Below are 18,632 nucleotides of genomic sequence, written 5' to 3' on the forward strand. Positions count from 1 at the left end.
TTCAAACCCGGGTCTTATGCAAGAACAGCTAGTGCTCTTAAATGCTGAGCCATCTCTCCAGCCCCTGAAAGAATTTTAAATAGTAACTGGCTAAGACAAGATCACATTGGCCTATCTTCATAGCTCAGTACCCAAGCCACCACTCTGATTTGTGTAACTTTTTTTTTTTCTTTTGTCTTTTCTGCAGCTCCAGCTGGCCTGGAACCCACTATGTTGACTAGGCTGGCCTCCAACTCACCTGCCTTGGCCTCCGGAGTGTTGGGATTAAAGGCGTGTGGCCATCACGCCGGGCTGATTTGTATAACTTCTATGTTTGCATTGTTGCAGAGTAAACGGGCTTCATCATTTGTACAACTGATTTAATGGGCATTTCATCAGGCAAGAACCACCAGGACAGTCCATGGAGTGGAACTCAAGCGCGTGCCACGTGAACCAGGCTTTCAAAAGTGATAGAAAAACCTGCCCTCGTCTTCCTAGGGCATTTCCTGCAGTTGCAAGCACCGTCCACTAGGGTGGATTAGGCGCTACGCCGCACCAGACCGGCCTCTCTCTCTCACCCTCATCTCGTTTGTTAGCGTGGGGGCAAAAAAAAAAAAAACCCGCCTCCCGGCCCATAAGGCTACAGGGCCGGAAGTCCTACTCTCTCTTCCTGTTCTCCATCATGGCGGTGAGTAGGCGAGAACTGAGGTTGCTTCCCCTTCATCCATCGCCATCCGCGGCTGGTGGAGCTTGCGGGGGCCGTTTCGCCCGTGACCGGAGGAGGACGGAGCCCGCGGTGCTGGTCGCGCCGGGACCGGCAGGGCTGTGCGCGGGTGGGGCTCGCGCGACACGTCGCCTCCCATCCTAGGAACGGGCTCAGGTCAGCGGCCCCGAGGGCCCAGACGCGCGGCCTGGGGCTGCAGTGAGGGCGAGTGGAGCGCGCGGAACGTGCCGGGCCCCGTGCCACTTTTCGGCCCGGGGGCTCGAAGCTTGCTTGGTGCTGGGCAGCTCCGGCCGGTTCCTTTACTCCGGAGTGGAGGCACCTTTCGGCCCTGGACAGCCTCGGAATAGGGAGGGAGATACCGCATAGGCACGTGTTTCCTTCAAGTCTCTCCTTCTCGCTCTCTAATTGGCCTACGACCTGGACGCGCCCTCTGACTCTATATTCAACCTCCTTATTGCATTGCCTGTTCTGCGGTTCTGTTCATCCTAGATGACTTGCCTAAATGCTCCCCAGGCACGCGTGTCTAGATCTTAAATCCTTAGGGCTGGCTATTCAGTAAAACTTGAGATAAGATGTACACGTTGGGGCTGAGAGATGACGCAGCAGTTAAGAGCACTGGTCGTCCCTGCAGAGAACCCGGGTTCGGTTCCCAGCACCCCCGGTTGTGGCTAACAGCCGTTTGTAACCCCAGTTCCAGAGGATCCAACACCCTCTTCTGACTTCCGCCGGCATTGTACGACATGGGTGCACCTACATACATGCAGGCAATATACTCACATCATAAAAGTAAATGAAATATTAAAATAAGATGTGCAAGTGGAGAAGGCATTTGGTTCGAGGCTGTGGGGTTGTGAGGGTGCTGATTGCTTTGCTACCCTATTAACAGCAGGATCAAGGCGAAAAGGAGAATCCCATGAGGGAACTTCGTATCCGCAAACTCTGCCTCAACATCTGTGTGGGGGAGAGTGGAGACAGACTAACCCGGGCAGCCAAGGTGTTGGAGCAGCTCACAGGCCAGACACCTGTGTTTTCCAAAGGTAAGTGATGTCAAACTGGCAGGTATGGAAAAGCCTTGGACAGAGGGCCTTGGTTCATCTGGTGGGTTTGTATCTAACTTGTCAGGCTTGCTTATAAGGTTAGAGTTGACATAAGTGGGATTTGTTGTGAAAATTGAATACTGTCTCCTTTAGTGTCCCATCTTGCTGTGGTCATGTTGTCCTGTGGTCCGTCCCCTCCCCTCCACCATGCTGGGAGTTGAATCCAGGGTCCAAGCCCTTTAGCGCTTGGTACATCAGTTGTGCATGGTAGTACCTGTAATTCCAGTTTGGCTGAGGCAGGAGGATTGCTGCCAATTCAAGGCTAGCCTGGGCTTTATTTGAAACCCTGTCTGAAACAACAGTCTTCCTTACTAGCGCCTCTGATTTACTCTGGAGACTTTGATGTTATTACAGCTTCTTAATTGCTGAAGTATGACTGGATAAATTTGAAATTGAGAAATCTTGTTTTCTATACTATAAAGTTGATTACTACACTAGAACATCATTTAGAATGTGAGTAGATGCTTATGTGTCTGAATCATAGTGTTCTGGGGAAGAGGTGAGTATATGAGTACAGTGGGAATGTGACATCCATCTCTTTGTCCCATACCTGCAGCTCGATACACCGTCAGGTCCTTTGGCATTAGGAGAAATGAAAAGATTGCGGTTCACTGTACAGTCCGTGGGGCCAAGGCGGAAGAAATCCTGGAGAAAGGTCTGAAGGTGAGGCCACTGTCTCGGAGTGATTTTGGTCAGCATCCACCTACCATGTGGCATTAATGGCAGTAATCACGTTTAATGTACTGTTCTTTGGTGTGCTGTTTTTGTATGTATTTTACCTTCTAAAACCCTTTTTCAGCACTCAGGGTTAAAGAGTAATTTCTTTGGTTTAAAAGATGCCTGGGAGTCAGTTTGACTCCGGTGTTTTCCTTGAGATTTTCTCTACTCTTTGGAAGCTGGGGCTGTTTTATGAACTCCTACTTGGAGGATGATTTGTAGTGGGGAGATAGCTTGGTTCCTGGCCAAGTTGCACAGAAGTGTTTCTGCTCTGGGCTACTGAGTGCTTCTTGAACCTGTTATTGGTGGGTCACTGGAACATGACAAGTGGTATGATTTCTGTGTTTCTCTCCTCAGGTTCGGGAATATGAGCTACGAAAAAATAACTTCTCCGACACTGGAAACTTTGGTTTTGGAATCCAGGAACATATTGATCTGGGCATCAAATATGACCCAAGCATTGGTATCTACGGCCTGGACTTCTATGTGGTATGGCTCTTTACTCTTTCCTGATCTGCTGTGAGGAGAGGGAATCTGCTGTTTCTTTAACTTTTATATGTTCTCTCTTGATGTTGGAATGCTGGGTTGAAGCTTTGTGTCTTGTCTGTGTGTTCTCCCCCTTGGGAAGAGGGGCTTCATTTGTGGTGTGTGTAGGGGGACAGCAGCAAGCAAAGTAACCATGGCCCCTGCTCTTGTGAAGCTTTCTGGGGTGTGGTACTGGTGCTGCACTTTTCCCTTGGACCCAGGGATGCATGAGTTTCCTGTAGAGGGCATAGAAACCCATGTGGGTAGTACAAATCTATGCTCAGTGGGGGTTTTTAGATGGGAATGACTGCTTTACTGCAATGTTGTTCGTTCATCTATTAAAGTAGACAAAAGAAGTGTGGAGCCTGGGTGATGGCAGCATGTCGCTCAGATTCACCCAGACAGTAATGAGATTGGAACTCAAATGTGTATCTTATTCCCTTGTGCTTTTTAAGAACTTAAAGGTTTCCACAATACACATGCTTCCATTGGTTTTTGTCTTGAGATAGTATATGTAGCCCAGGATGGTCCCGAATTCTCCTACCTCAGCTTCCTGTGTCAGGATTCAAGAGTATACCCCCACGCTCAGCTGATAATTATTTTTTTTTTTAAGGAAGATGCTTTGGAGGTTGGGGAACAGTGGTGAACGCTCCTTAGCATCCTTGTAAATTGGGTGGGGAAGAAGGAAGGTGTTGAAAGTTCCAGCCTGCAGAGCAGACATGTGTAGTGTGGTGGTGGTGGTGTGTTGTCAGGGAGGCTGGTGACAGTTCTGCCAACCCTGAGATGCTGAGTCTTGAAGATCAGTCTGCAGTGTGAGTCCTGTCCATCTGCTCTTGACCCTGAGCTGGGTAGGTGACTGTTGGTTATTCCTGGGACAGGTGCTGGGTAGGCCAGGTTTCAGCATCGCAGACAAGAAGCGCAGGACAGGCTGCATTGGGGCCAAACACAGAATCAGCAAAGAGGAGGCCATGCGCTGGTTCCAGCAGAAGGTAAAGCTGATCACCACTAGCTGAACTAGTGGTGTTGGGATTGGGGCTGTAGAGCACAGCACTGTTTGGTGGGTAGTTTCTTTGGCAAATGGGAGCTCCCAGGGTGGTGGTTGGAAGGAATGCCCAGGTCTTTTGAGTACAGGCAGCTGGAATCAGATTTGACGTTAGTCTTTGCTGCAGTCGTTGCTATTGCCTCCTGTTCTGAAAAATAAATCTCTTCTCTTTCAGTATGATGGGATCATCCTTCCTGGCAAATAAATTCTATCCAAAAGGCCAATAAAATTTTCTCAGAAATGTACATTACTGTTGTGTTTTGTGAAAGGAGTCTGGCCATATTCGAGTCTCCTTGGACCTCAAGCCACTTAAAGCTTCGATGAGACTAGCTGCTAACAGCCCTGCCGGCCTCTGATTGGATACCTGCAGCTCCAGTCTAAGCACTGCTGGTGCTTGTCATACCCTTGTTGATTGATTTTGGGGCAGTAGTCCCAGTTAACCTGGTGTTCAAGGGGTGGGATTAGGGTTTGGATTTAGTTTCAGTTAAAAGATGGGGTGTGATGCTCCCATGTTCCAGCAAGCTTCCCTCTGTTGGATTTGGTGTGTGGTGAAGGATCACAAGCTTCTGGTGTGGTACTTGAAAACTAAATTTTGATTTTACTGTTCGGGCTTGGACTGCTCTTAAAATGAGGGTCTGTACAGTTGAAGGGCAGAGGCTGTGAGGGCAGTGTCTGGGTTTGATGCCCAGCTTTTAACTAGCTGTGTTGTTTTGAGCAATTTAGTGTGTCTCAGTTTCCTCCTCTGTGGAAAAAAACTGCACATTGAACTCAAGGGTTAATTTGTGTTTTGGTGTATGAGACATATTACTCAAAAGTCGATTTCTCTTTGATATGAAGATGATTTTAAACATGGTGATTTCTTTTTTCCAGGTCATTAAAACTGATCAAAAGCAATCATTTGTTTGGGTTGGGGATGGTTGGGGAGATAGCCCAGTAGGCAAAGTGCTTGCTATGCAGGCAGGAGGCCCTGAGTTCGGGCTCAGCACCCACACAAAAAGCTGCAACACTTGCAATTCAGGGCCAAGGAATAGAGATGGATAGTCTAGTGGGTCTCTGGCCAGCCAGCTGAGTGTAATGGGGAGTCCTAGGTTCTGATGAGAGACCCTGTCTGAAAAACAAGGTGGATGGCCCCTGAGGAATGATGCTTAGTACACGCACATTCACACAAAAGCTGCCATTTCAGTTGGAGGCTTAAGTTCTTGAGTACATAGTCAAGTGATTTGCTCATTGTGATCCAGTTTGGTCATATCTTTGGCTAGCCTTCCCAGTGTTGTTAAACAGTTCTCTAGTTGTTTGCTGCCTTTGTTCGTATTTTTGTATCTGGAGGCTATTTCCTGTGCCTGTTTTTGATTTTTAGTGAAAACAAGGTATGTGGGATGGCAAGATGGCTCATTGGGTAAAGGGGCTTGTTGCCAGCACTCACACCTAAATTCAATCCCTAGGACCCACATGGTGGAAGGAGATCCCTGCAGGTTGTCCTTTGACCTCAATTCTGGGCAGGTACATATACACATATGCATAAAGTTGTGTCTTGATAAAGTTTTTTTTTTGAGATAGAGTCTCCCCTCAACCAGACTGGCCTGCAACTTGCTGTGTAACTGGAGATGACTTTGAACTGATCCTCCTACCTCTCCACTTCCTGAGTGCTTGGATTCCTGCATGCTAGGCAAGCACTTTACCAACTGAGTTAACATTGAGAGCCCCACAGTTACTTTGAGTTAGATAATTACAACTGGAGTAAACATGCTTGAACACTAACTTGGTGATGGATACTGCAGTGGAGGCCAGTGTTCATTTTCTAGAGGAGACGGACCACATAGGCCTGGTTTAAAGCACTCCAGAGAATAGGTCCTGTGCTCCTCATGGACTAACTAGTAGCTTTTTGCTCAGTATCTATTTCCTTAATGTTTGTATGGGGTGGAAGGTGCTTGAAAAAATTTTAGTTCAGCTGGGCATGGTAGTGCACACCTATAGTCCTAGCACTTGGGAAGCAGAGGCAGGAGGATCTCTGAGTTCCAGGCCAGCTGGGGCTACAGGGAGATCCTTTTAAAAAGACCAAAAAAATGATGATGGGCGTGGTGGCACACACCTTTAATCCCAGAGGCAGAGACAGGCAGATCTCTTGAGTTCGAGGCCATTCTGGTCTCTATAGTGAATTCAGGACAGCTGGGGCTACAGGGAGACCCTGTTTCAAAAAGTCCAAAAAAAAAAAAAAAAGACCAACAAATGAATAAATAAATTTAAAAATTAGCTGGGCGTCGTAGAGCATACATTTAATCCAGCAGAGGCAGGCAGATCTCTTGAATTTGAGGCTAGCCTGGTCTATACAGCCAGTTCCAGCAGAGCTGGGGCTACAGGGAGACTTGTCTCAGGCAAAAAAAAAAATTTAGTGTACAAAATAATGGGTTTTACTATGACATTTTCACGAAGGTGTTTCATGGTGCCTTGCCCGTACTCATTTCCCAACTTCATGTCTGTTACATTACCAGTCTCAATCTGCATATGATGCTTTGAAATGTTGGGTTGGGTTTATTTTGAGATAGGATCACACTATATCCTTGGCTGGCCTGGAACTTGCCTTTGAACTCACAGAGATCCCCCTGCCATGTACTGGGATTAAAGGCAAGTGCCACCGTGCCAAGCTTTTAAATTTAATCTTTAACAGTACAAAGGTGCCTTCCCTCATTGGGTCCTGTATATTATGTGTAGTTGACTTTACATTTGAAATATAAAACTGCCTGGGATTCTGGCGCAGCAGAAAAAACTTTTGAATTTAAGAGACACAACTGGGTCGGGTATACACCTTAATTAAAGACAGCTTTAATCCCAGCACTTGGGAGGCAGAGTCTGCATTAATAGTTCTAGGCCAGCCAGTGCTACACATGATGAGACCCTGTCTCAAACCAGAGCCGGGCATGGTGGCGCTGCCTGTAGTCCCAGCACTTGGGAGGGCAGAGGCAGGTGAATTTCTGTGAGTTCAAGGCCAGCTGGGTCTACATAGTGAGTTCCAGGACAGCTGGGGCTACAGGGAGACCCTGCTTCGAAAAGACAAAAACAACAAAAAAACCAGACACAGCTGGATTTCAGTCCTGCTATAAGTAGTGAGATTTTGAGGAAGTCATTAATCATCTGTTGGATTGGAACAGTTAGCAACATTTCCCTAACCAGTGGCCTTTGGTTGGGGAGTTTGCCCTCTCCAGTTAGAAGTTTATCGTTACAGGCATATATCCCACTGTTGTCTGAAACAGCCGTAATATTTGGGGTTGAGCTTATATAACAAGTGGGTAGGCAGGATCACCTGGGAGTTGGTTGACATTCTTGGGTCCCCCTCATACCTTCTGAATGAGTCTGCTTCTTAAAGTCTGTAGTTGGTTTGTGTACACCCTGAGTGTAAGGGCTGTCACCACCTAATCTCAGAACGGGGGTGTGGGGGGGGAACATATGTCCCAAGGAGACTTCTCTAATAAATTTAGTTTCATGACATTGTGTGGTTTTCTTCATTTCTTAAGCTCCTATCCATGAAAATGACAGTTGGTCATTATTAGGTGACTGCCCTAATGTCAAATTTTTCTCTTTGTAATAAGGTAGTTGACATCTATCACCGCAGCAGGCCCAGGAATCCCAGGCTACCGTCAGGATTACAGACATTGTCCAGCTCTTGTCCTGCAGTGTTTCTGGTGATGCTAATGGGCCTGGAACCCAGGGCTTCAGTGTTAGGTAAATGCTTTACCACTGAGCTGCAGCCCAAGCTCTAGGGCTGGGTTTTGTATGTGTGTGAGTGTTTTTTAATGTGTATAAGTGTTACGCCTGCATGTGTACCCATGTCATACAGTGCCCTCGAAGGACAGAAGGGCATTGGATTTCCTGGAACTGGAGTTACAGGCAGTTGTTAGCTGCCATGTGGGTACTGGGATTCAAACTCTTGTTTTCTGCAAGAACAGTCAGTGTTCTTCACCATTGAGCCATCTCTCCAGCCCTTTTTTTGTTTTGTTTAGGTCTTTTTGTAGCCCCAGCTGCATCTCCCTGCCTGTGCCTCCCAAGCACCGGAACCAAAGGCCTGTACCACCACGCCTGGTCTAAGCCCATGTTTTTTTAAAAGTCAGGGATTTATTAAGTGCCTAGAGGTCAGTGATGTCAAACTTTCTGCCATCAAGGATAATCCCACATCATCCCATGAATATGTCAAGTTCTGTGGGGATGGCTAAAATGGCTACATTGACATGTGAGGCTTAGTAGGAATGCAGTGGAGAAACAGACCTCATTAGTGAGTAAGGTGAGATAGTCAAGGCTAGTAGGCCAGGTGCCAGAGAGTGTAGCCAGCCTACTCTTGGGCTCTGGTGACCCCAGAAGCTGGGGACCAGTGCTGTTAGGTTTTGTGCCACTGATATTTTTGTCAAGTAGGAAGACCAAAGGAGAGGATTAAGGTAAGAGTGGTCTTGGGGTTTTACTAGTGAAGGAAGGTGCATGCCCCCCACCCCCAAGTGTAGAGATCAGAGGACAATTTTGTGGAGCCTGCACTCTGGGTTCTGGGTCAGAACTCGGGTCACTATGCTTGTACAGCAAGTACCTTTAGCCACTGAGCCATTACTGACTCCAGGATCATTTGGGGGGGGGCGAGCTTTTGGAGGCAGGGTCTCCCTGTAGCCCCAACTGTCCTGGAACTCACTATGTAGACCAGGCTGGCCTTGAACTCACAGAGATCTGCCTGCCTCTGCCTCCCAAGTGCTGGGATTAAAGGCGTGCACCACCAGGCCTGGCAAAAATTTTATGTGTATGAATGTTTGACCTACATGTAAGTGCACCTATGTCATGCAATACTGGCAGAGGCCAGAAGAGGGCATTGGGTCCCCTGGAATTGGAATTATAGGATTGTTAGTCACATTCTGGGTGCTGGGAATGAATCTGGGTCCTCTGGAAGAGCAGACAGTGCTCTTAACTGCTGAGACATCTTTATAGCCCCTTTTTAAAAAATACTTTTATGTGTATGAGTATATTGCCTGCATGTATGTAAGTGCACCCATATTGTGTAATGCCAGAGGAGGGCATAGGATTCCCTTGGTACAGTACTGAAGTAATCCTGTCCCGAGTCCTCTGCCAGCGGTATTTTTTTTTTTGTTTTTTTTTTTTTGGTCATTCTCCGAGTCTCCTATAACCCCAGCTGGCCTGGAATTCACTATGTAGACCAGGCTGGCCTTGAACTCACAGAGATCTGTCTCCCGAGTGCTGGGATTAAAGGCATGCTCCACCCACTCAACTTGAACAGCCAGTACTCTTAACCACTGAACCATCTCTCCAGCCCCCTGTATAGAACTTTATAGATGATTAATCACAGTATTAAGGGACAGTAGGTCCTTTTTCTGATGGAAATACTAACTAGCAAACAGCTGCTGACTGCTGTCTTCTAGGCCTGCTTTTTTTATAAACAGGGTCTTGCTGTATAGACCAGTTCGGCCCTGTAGTTTCTGCTTCTGCCCCTTGAGTGCTGGGATTAGAGCTGAACTACCATTCTCTTCTATGGCTCCATAATACTCTCCCTTCTAGGAATATGTAGGACACCAGCAGAAACCTCAGTTCATAGAACTCCCAGGAGACACTCCATTGTCTCCTGCTCACTTGGCCTTCTGATCAGTGAGAACCTATTCCTAGGTATCTCAGCAGTGAGATGGTGTACAGTGTGGAAGAACACCAAGCAGGAAACTGGCTTTCGTCTTCCCCTGCTAGTAGGAGGGCTGGAGGCAAGACTCTCACCCTCTGCAGGTTTGGCCTTTTCCATCTTAACCATGGCCTTGGCCTAACTCGTTAAACTCAGCTTAATGCTGAGGTGCTTGAAGTGAAGATCCTAAAGGGCCTGAGTCCTAAAGAGTTAAGGCTTTGGTGAATGACTAGGCAGGGCCCAGAAACCACCCACGAACAGTTTAAGCTGCCAGCCACTGGGGACCAACTGGTACCTGCGGATACAGAGCCACTTTCAGAGCAGCTTGTTATGGAAACCACAGTGTGGTTGTCAGAGGGGAGTCCAGCCTTAGGCACCTGGGGGCACTAGGAGGACTGAACTTGATTCTTCAAGGTGCAGGTGCAGGAAAGCTTGAGAAACAAGTGAATGGTTTGCCGCTGCAGATCAGTGAGCAAAAAAGGTCCATTTGTACCTCTTACAGACCATTGAGTGACCTGTCCTGGGTGTTATGTATATATCAGTAGTAACCTGGAGCCTGAAAGAAACTCAGAAGGGGAGGTGTTCAAGAACATAAGCACAAAATTTCCAGACATTGCCTCCCCAGTTTTTCTGAATGTTGATGGCACAGCTGTCATTTGAGTACCTGGTGAACTCACTATGGAGACCAGGCTGACCTTGAACTTAAAGAGGTCTTGCCTCTGTCTCTCTAGTGCTACAACTGTGCATGGAATATAACACCCTGCTTTTCTTTTTCATTTTGAAACAGTTTCACTGTATAGCCCAAGCTGGCCTTGTACTTACTTGTATGACCAAGCTGGCCTCCAACTTGCAGTGATCCTCCTTTCCTCCTTCCTTAGCCTCCTGAGGGCTGGGGTTGATAGGCGTGAGCTGCTGTCCCTGGCTAGAGATACAGTGGGGTTGGTTTGGGGGGGATTGTTTGTTTTGTTTTTTATTTAAATGTTAGTCCATTTAAATGCTACGCAGAGCCAGGCCTGGTGTCCAGGCCTTTAATCCCAGCACTCCAGAAGCAGAGGCAGGTGGATCTCTGTGAGTTTGAGGCCTGCCTGGTCTACATAGGGAGTTCCAGGCCAGCTGAGGCTATAGTCTCAAAAAGACCAAAAAAAAAAAAAAAAAAAAAAAAAAAAAAAGGAAATGCTACATGGTGTGTCATAAGAGCACAGGTTGGAATTTGTACACTTGGAATCCCTGAATGCATGTGAGATGAAACATCTTCACCCCACATTCACAGTTGAATGGCTTCTGACTGTACAGGCTTGATTTCTACAAAGAAGTCACAAGCTGTACCACCACCCCCATCTTGATAGAAAATACTTGTATAGCAGTTAACTTCAGGGTGACTGTCCAGGTAAACTCCAGGGGTTTGTGTATGGGGATGTGAGGTAAAGTGCCCAAAACTTTCACTGGCAAGGTATACTGATTTATGATTTATCTATGTGTTTGTGGGTATGTGCATGTGTGTGCAGGTGACCATGGAAGCCAGAAGCATCAGATTCCCCTGGAGCTGGAGTTATAGTTGGTTATGAGCCTCCTGACATGGGTGTTAGGAACCAAACTTGTATCCTTTGCAAAGGTAGTATGTGCTCTTAACTGCTGAGCCATCTCTCCAGCCCAAGGATTCCAGCTGCCTGGAACTTGCTATGTAGACCAGGCTGGTCACTGATCTCACAGAGATTGCCTGTCTCTGCCTCCTGTCTGCTGGGATTGAAGGTGGAGGCCCCCACATAGGCTGAAATTTGTATGAGTGTTTTACTTACATATAAGTGTACCATGTATGTGCAGTGCCACAGAGGCCAGAAGAGGATATCAGATCTCCTGGAGCTGGAGTTACAGATGGTTGTTAGCTGCCATGTGGATGCTGGGAACTGAGTCTGGGACCTGTGCAAGAGCAGCCGGTGCCCTTAACTACTGAGCCATCTCTCCAGCTTGCTCTGCCCACCCCAGGATTATTCTTGACTGACATGTTATCTCATTCATGACTCTGAGATAATTATTAAAATGAGGATACAGACACAGAGAAGGAAGAGAAAGTGAGCAGGCTGTTTATCCTTCTAGCCTGTACTCCCCAAACGTTGAAGGAGGGCAGAGATTCAGGAATGGAACCAGACCTGTGAAGAGTTGAATCTATGTAAACACCCAAGTAGCCCCTGAATTACAATTAAATTAAAAATGTAGGCCAGTGAGATGGCTCAACTGGTAAGGGTGCTTGTCACCAAGCCTGAGGATCTGAGTTCAGGCCCATATGAAGGAAGGAGAGAATTGACTCCTAGAAATTGTCCTCTGACTTCCTAACTTGCCCTTCTCATACATAGCAGTATTTTTCACATGTCTGTAGTCCCAGCACTTGGAAGACTGAGGTAGTTAGATGGATCTTAAGTTTGAAACTGGCCTGAGCCACAGGATGAGACCCAGTTTGAAAAAAGAATTTCCTAAAACAGCACTAACCTCAGTCACTGTGTTCCTAGTGCTCAGATTGGGCACAACAGCAATGCGTCACCTGGGAAGGTTTTGGGTCAGTCAGACAACCTTTTAAAGTCATGGTCTTGTGTAAAATGCATTGAACATCTGCCTTGCATAGTTTCTTTGAAGAATTAGAGTACGAAGCTCTTTACCATGAGATTGCACCCTAATAAGCTTGTTGACAGTGCAGATACTCTAAATTGAAAATGCCCTTACTGAGTCTGGAGAGACAGCTCAGTGGTTAAGAGCAGGCGTGGGGGGCTGGAGAGATTAAGAACACTGACTGCTCTTGCAGAGGACCCAGGTTTGATTCCTAACATCCACATGGCAGCTATGAACTGTCCTTAACTCCAATTCCAGGGGAATCAAAGCCCTCTTCTCACCTCCGAGGCATTGCATGACACGGGTGCACTCACATACATGGAGGCAATACACTCATAAAATAAAAATAATAAAATATAAAGAAAAAGCAGGCGTGGTAACCCACATCTTTAAACTCAACACTCAGGAAGCAGAGGCAGGTGGATCTCTGAGATCAAGGCCAGCCTGGTCTACATAGTGAGTTCCAGGCCAGCTGGGGCTACAGTGAGACCCTGTCTCAAAAAACAAAACAGTCTTTACCAAATGTAGATTACTTCCTACCTTGTAAAGTTAACAAGTCCTAAATTGAGCCAGTGAGATGGCTCATCAGGTAAGCAAGTGTGAAAACCTGAGTTCACACCAATCGTAGAAGAACCAACTGTAAGTTGTCCTCTGACTCCAAGCTCACACTGTGGCCACATGTGCACACACTACATGAGCATATACCCACAGAATACATAAAAAATTTTTTTGTTCTTTTTGAGACAGGGTCTCCCTGTAGCCCCAGCTGGCCTGGAACTCACTATGTAGACCAGGCTGTCCTTGAACTCATAGAGATCCACCTGCCTCTGCCTCCCGAATGCTGTATTTTTTTTATTTTATGTGTACGAATGTATTGTCTGCATGTAGGTAGGTGGACCTATGTCGTGCAGTGCCCATGGAGGTCAGAAGAGGGTGGTCAGATCCACTGGAACTGAAGCTACAGATGATTGTTAGCTGCCATGTGGATGATGGGAATTGAACCCAAGTCCTCTGCAAGAGCAGCCAATACTCTTAACAGCTGAGCCATCTCTCCAGCCCCATAAAATATATATATATATATATTTTTTTAAATCCTACCTAGACCAGTAAGATGGGTCAGTGGGTAAAGGCTCTGGTCATTCAAACTTGATGACTTGAGTTTGATCTCCAAAACCCATGTGAAGGTGGAAGGAGAGAGTTGATTCCATAAAGTTGTCCTCTGGTCTGGCCTCCACAGGTGCTGTAGCATGTGTCTATTCCCCACTCCCAATAACAATAAATTTTTTAACTATTTTGGGGATGACAAGATGGCTCAGCAGGTAAAGGCATTTGCTGCCTCCGGGCGTGGTGGCACACGTCTTTAATCCCGGCACTTGGGAGGCAGAGGCAGGCCTAGTCTACATAGTGAGTTCCAGGCCAGCTGGGGATACAGGGAAACCCTGTCTCAAAAAGAAAAAAAGGCTTTTGGACCTACATGGTGGAAGGAGCGAACCGATTCTGCCTCCCATCTTGCCCTAGAAGTGCTGGAATTATAGACCTGTACCACTACTTTTTTAAAATGTGGGTTTTGGGATCCAATTGAGGTTTCAAGCTTACATGGCAAGTGCTTTTACTTACTGGATCATCTTGACAGCCCAGTACTGTTGTTTTGAAGGTATTTATATTTAGTTTAGACACAGGACCTTGTGTATACTAAGCACTCACACAATCGCTAATCTACAACCCTGCTTCCCCCAGAAGAGTATGTTACATATCACCTTTATTACATATGCATTTATACTCTTCTGAAAACAGTTTCATGAAACAATACCATACTACAAATGTGCTTTTATTTGTTTTTTTGTAGTCTGTCTCCCTGCTATGCTTATTCTGAGTCACTAAAAGGATTTTATTCCATGTTGCCATTTGAAAATTCTGCTCTGAAATGTATTGGACTGAATTTCAATCACAGAAGCAATCTCAAAAACCAAAGACTGGGTTCAATCTCCAGCACACACACCCCGTGTGTGTGTAAAATGATTAGAGATATACTAAAGAGAACTCATAGTGATCTGTTGCTGAGCATTTACCAGGCACAAGGCAGCCCATTATTAACTCATCCATCCTTACACCGCCCCCTTTGTACAACTGTGACTAGTACCTCTGAAGAAACAGGCACAGACAAGTCAGTCAGCGACTGAGGGGCATAGCAAAGATTGAACCCTAGCAATCTGGATCTGGGGGTCATACCCTTGACCAAGCCTGAAACGATTAGAGTAACTCCCTCAGTTTGTGAACGAGCAGTGTTATATTGTGCCCACATGCCCATCTAAAAATCATTTGTGGGGTTGGCGAATAGTTCAGTTGGTAAAGTGCTTGCTGTGTAAGCATGCAGACCTTAGTGCAGTCTACAGAGCCCATGTAAAAAAGCTGGGTATAACAGCACACACCTGTAATCCCAGTGTTGTGGAGGGGGAGAAGGAGGACTCCTGGGGCTTGCGGGCCAACCAGGCTAGCTAATTGGTGAGCTCCAGGCTAGTGAGAGAACTTATTTCAAAAAATGAGGCAGAAAGCAATTGAGGAAGAAATCTGGCATCAACCTCTGGCCTACATACATACATACACATGCCTGCACAAACACATACATGTACACATACACGTATACAAAGAATAATAACATCATTGGTGCTACTGGTGGTACCCACCACATTTCAGCACACAGCAGAGAAGCTGGCGGTGGATGATGTACCGAGGGTTTGCTTAGGTGCTTCTGTGAGTACTGGGGCTGCTGAGGGTGGGAGTGGCGACAAAAACTTGTCTGATTTAAATCTCAGCCTTGTAAGTGAAACAGGCAAAGATTTGGGTAAAGTCATTTTAGTTGAGAAAATAGTGCTATCTAAAGTACAGATGCACAGTGGCGCACACCGGTAATCCTAGAACTTGGGAGGTGGAGGCAGGAGAAGTAGGAGTTCAAAGGCAGCCTGGCCTACATGAGACTCTATCTCAAAAAACCAGGGGGGGTTGTGAAATTGAGAAAGGTATTAGGCATGACAGGACATTTGGCTGAGTCATAGACTTTATGAAAGGTCTTGAACTAGCACCTGGAGGAACAGAGCTGATCTGGAAGGCCAGAAGTGGGAGGGCGCAGGCTTCAGATCTGGGACAGATACCTGGTTCTGGCTTCTAATAATCTGGGTGTCTCGGGTTTTTTGTTTTTTGAGACAGGGTCTCCTATGTAGCCCTCACTAGCCTGGAGCTCACTATGTAGACCAGACTGGCCTTGAATTCACAGAGATCCACCTGCCTCTGCTTCCTGAGTGCTGGGATTGAAGGCATGTGCCACCATGCCTGACTGACTAATCTTGGTGATTTTTGTAGTTTTTCTGAATCACCTTCTTTTGGTAAATAGGAATAAATATCCCTGACTTGGTTATTGTGTAAAGTAAAAATAATGTTGAAGTAACTGACATCTAGCCAGATGTGAATGGCCATGATTATTATCAGTTAGCTCTGTGTTTATAAAGTTTAGCCTAAATCAGGCATGGTGACTCCACGTCTGTAATCCCAGCACTGAAGAGGCTGAAGTAGGAGGATCACCTTGAGTTTGAGACCAGCCTGACTACAAAGTGAGATCCTGCATCAAAAAGTTAAGGGTCTGGAGAGATGGCTCAGCTGCCAAGAGCAATGGCTGCTCTTACAGAGGACGTGGGGTAGGTTCCCAGCACCCACATGGTGGCTAACAACCATCCGTAACTCCAGTTCCGGGGGGTCTGACACCCTCTTCTGACCTCAGGCATGCACAACGTGGGCACACTTACATACATGCAGGCAATATACTCATACACATAGCATAAAAATAATAAAGCCAAGCATGGCAGCACACACCTTTAGTCCCAACACTTGGGAACACTGTGAGTTCAAGGCTAGCCTGGTCTACATAGTTTCAGGACAGCTGGGGCTACAGGGAAACCCTGCCTCAAAAAGACCAAAATAAATAAATAAATATAAATAAATAAATAAATAAATAAATAAATAAATAAAAAGAGCTCAAAGAGCTAGGCATGGTGACACATACCTTTAATCCCAGCATTTGGGAGGCAGAGGCAAGTAGAATTTTGTGAGCTCAAGGCCAGCTTGGTTTACATTTAGTGAGTTCCAAGTCAACTGTGACTATAGGGAGACCCTATCTCAAAAAAAAAAAAAAAAAAGTTTAAGCCGGGCATAGTGGTGGTATACGCTGATAATCCCAACCCCAACACTAAAGAGGCAGAGGCAGGTGGATCTTTGTGAGCTCAAGGCCAACTTGGCCTATATAGTGAGTTCCAGGTCAGCCAGGGCTACACAGTGAGACTCTATCACAAACAAAAACAAACAGAGAGTTCAGCCAAGCAGAAAGGTACAGGGAACAAGAAATTGGGCAGAAGTAGGAAGAGTAGGAACAAGCAAAATTCCAGAAAGATGAAGGGCCCTGGGCTGAGACAGCTGGACAGGGGTAGCAAGTAAAGACAGATAGCTGAGTGGCATCTGGGATTAACTGCTGCGTTTTGGTAAGCAGCCTCAAAATTAAGAGCAAATCTTACATCTGTAATTTTGCTGAGATATTCCAAGAGGTCTTGTGAGGGTGGGGGAGACCAGGAAGATATGATACCATTTACGGAAGATGGTTTCTGAGACACAAACAGCTTAGGATACGCTAGCAGTTAGCTCAGCAGACTTGGATCATTACCTAATGTGATGCGGCTCAGTGTAGCTGTGTACTGTGTACATTGTCATCATTTCTGTCTATAAAATTTACTTACTAAAGGAAAAGGGGCTCTTAGAGAGATGGCTCAACAATTAAGAGCACATGCTCCTCTTGCAGAAGATTCAAGTTCATTTCCCAGCACCTCACACATTAGGTAGCTCACAACAACTTATGACCCCTGTTCCAGGGGATCTGACACCCTCTGACCTCTGAGGACACCTGTGCACATGGTGTACATAAAGTCATGCAGGCACACTCAGATACACGTAAATAAAAATAAGTAAATCTTTTTTTTTTTTTTGTCTATAAGACAGGGTCTCCCTGTAACCCCAGCTAGCCTGGAACTCCCTATGTAGACCAGGCTGGCCTCAAACTCACAGAGATCTGCCTGCCTCTGCCTCCTTGAGTGCTGGGATTAAAGGCATGAGCTACCACACCCGCCTAAGTAAATATTTTTTTAAAAGGAAAAGGACATGTCAAACAAGAGTCACACAGAGAATTCAGTAACTATAAATCAGCAGCCCAAGATTTATAGGAGCAGGCGTCTGAGGGTCTTTCCAGTTAAGTGGTCTCTTATCACAGAGGTAGCTATATGGAGATGTACACTGGGGAACTGAAAGTCTCCTGTGCCTCTAAAACAACAAGTGTTCTCAGTAGAATTGACAAGCTTTCGTCTACAATTTCCAAAGCTGTACTTTTCTCATGTTTTCAAAGACAGTAAACAGCCAGTGAAGTTGCCTAGTGTGGATTCTGAAAAGTAATGGTACCAGGAGCTCGGCTTGAGATACTTGCATCTGTCGTCCTGTTCCAGCCTTGCAGTATCTGCCACTGGCCAGGGTATGTCAGGAGGATGGGGTCAGTTTGGAGGTTTATGTTTCAAGGGGCAAGTGGATAAAGTGATGTCTAAAGAGGCTCACGAGATATAAAGTATAAAAGGTGCCTGGACTCAAATGTATCTCAGACTGGTGAGATGGCTCAGCAGTTCAGAGCATTTACAGCCCTTGCAGAGGACCCAAGTTCAACTCCAAGCACATATGTCAAGTGACTCACAATTGCTTCTGATTGATTGGTTGATTGACTTTGGTGGTACTGAGGATTGAACCTAGGGTCTCATATACCAGGAAAGCACATTACCACTGAGGTATATCCCCATCCGCTACACACAGTTACTCTATCTCATTATTTATCTAACAAATGGTTGTTGAAGGCTACCGTGTTTCATCATTGTTTAAGCTGCAGGTATATTTATTCTCCTGGAGCTTTATATTTTGTAAACAAAAGTACAGTGTTGGGCCAGTCAGATGTTTCAGCTGGAAAAGGTGCTTGTGATACAAACCTGAAGGACCTGAGTTCTATCCCTGGGACCTATATAGTGGAAGAAGAGAACCAACTCCCAAAAGTTATCCTTTGACTTGCACACATGTGCTGTGACATGCATGCCCCCCCAACACACAAATAATTATAGTTAAAAAATAAAAAGTCAAGTATAGATTAAGTGGTATGAAGCATAAATATGTAACATGAGTGACTGGGGGTACAACTCAGTGGTGGAACATGTGCTTAGTATGCAC

The 18,632-nt window shown here is 46.1% G+C and overlaps 1 protein-coding gene across 1 annotated transcript; it reads left to right on the plus strand.

The window, feature by feature from the left end:
• The first annotated feature begins 606 nt into the window (after nucleotides 1-606).
• Rpl11 (ribosomal protein L11) lies at nucleotides 607-4,329 on the plus strand. Its single transcript, XM_008848594.2, has 6 exons — nucleotides 607-667; nucleotides 1,590-1,740; nucleotides 2,357-2,463; nucleotides 2,875-3,006; nucleotides 3,921-4,031; nucleotides 4,260-4,329. The coding sequence occupies exons 1-6, from the start codon at nucleotides 662-664 to the stop codon at nucleotides 4,287-4,289; spliced, it is 537 nt and encodes a 178-aa protein (XP_008846816.1). The 5' UTR covers nucleotides 607-661; the 3' UTR covers nucleotides 4,290-4,329.
• The last annotated feature ends 14,303 nt before the right edge of the window (nucleotides 4,330-18,632 follow it).

Source organism: Nannospalax galili, unplaced genomic scaffold, assembly GCF_000622305.1.
Source record: "Nannospalax galili isolate Female #2095 unplaced genomic scaffold, S.galili_v1.0 scaffold184, whole genome shotgun sequence".
NCBI classification, from domain to species: Eukaryota; Metazoa; Chordata; class Mammalia; order Rodentia; family Spalacidae; genus Nannospalax; species Nannospalax galili.

Excerpts from the sequence above, each read along its gene's own strand:
- Rpl11 (XM_008848594.2), top strand. Across the intron at positions 3,007-3,920 it reads ACGGCCTGGACTTCTATGTG|GTGCTGGGTAGGCCAGGTTT; the intron begins GTATGGCTCTTT and ends TTCCTGGGACAG. Across the intron at positions 4,032-4,259 it reads TGCGCTGGTTCCAGCAGAAG|TATGATGGGATCATCCTTCC; the intron begins GTAAAGCTGATC and ends CTTCTCTTTCAG.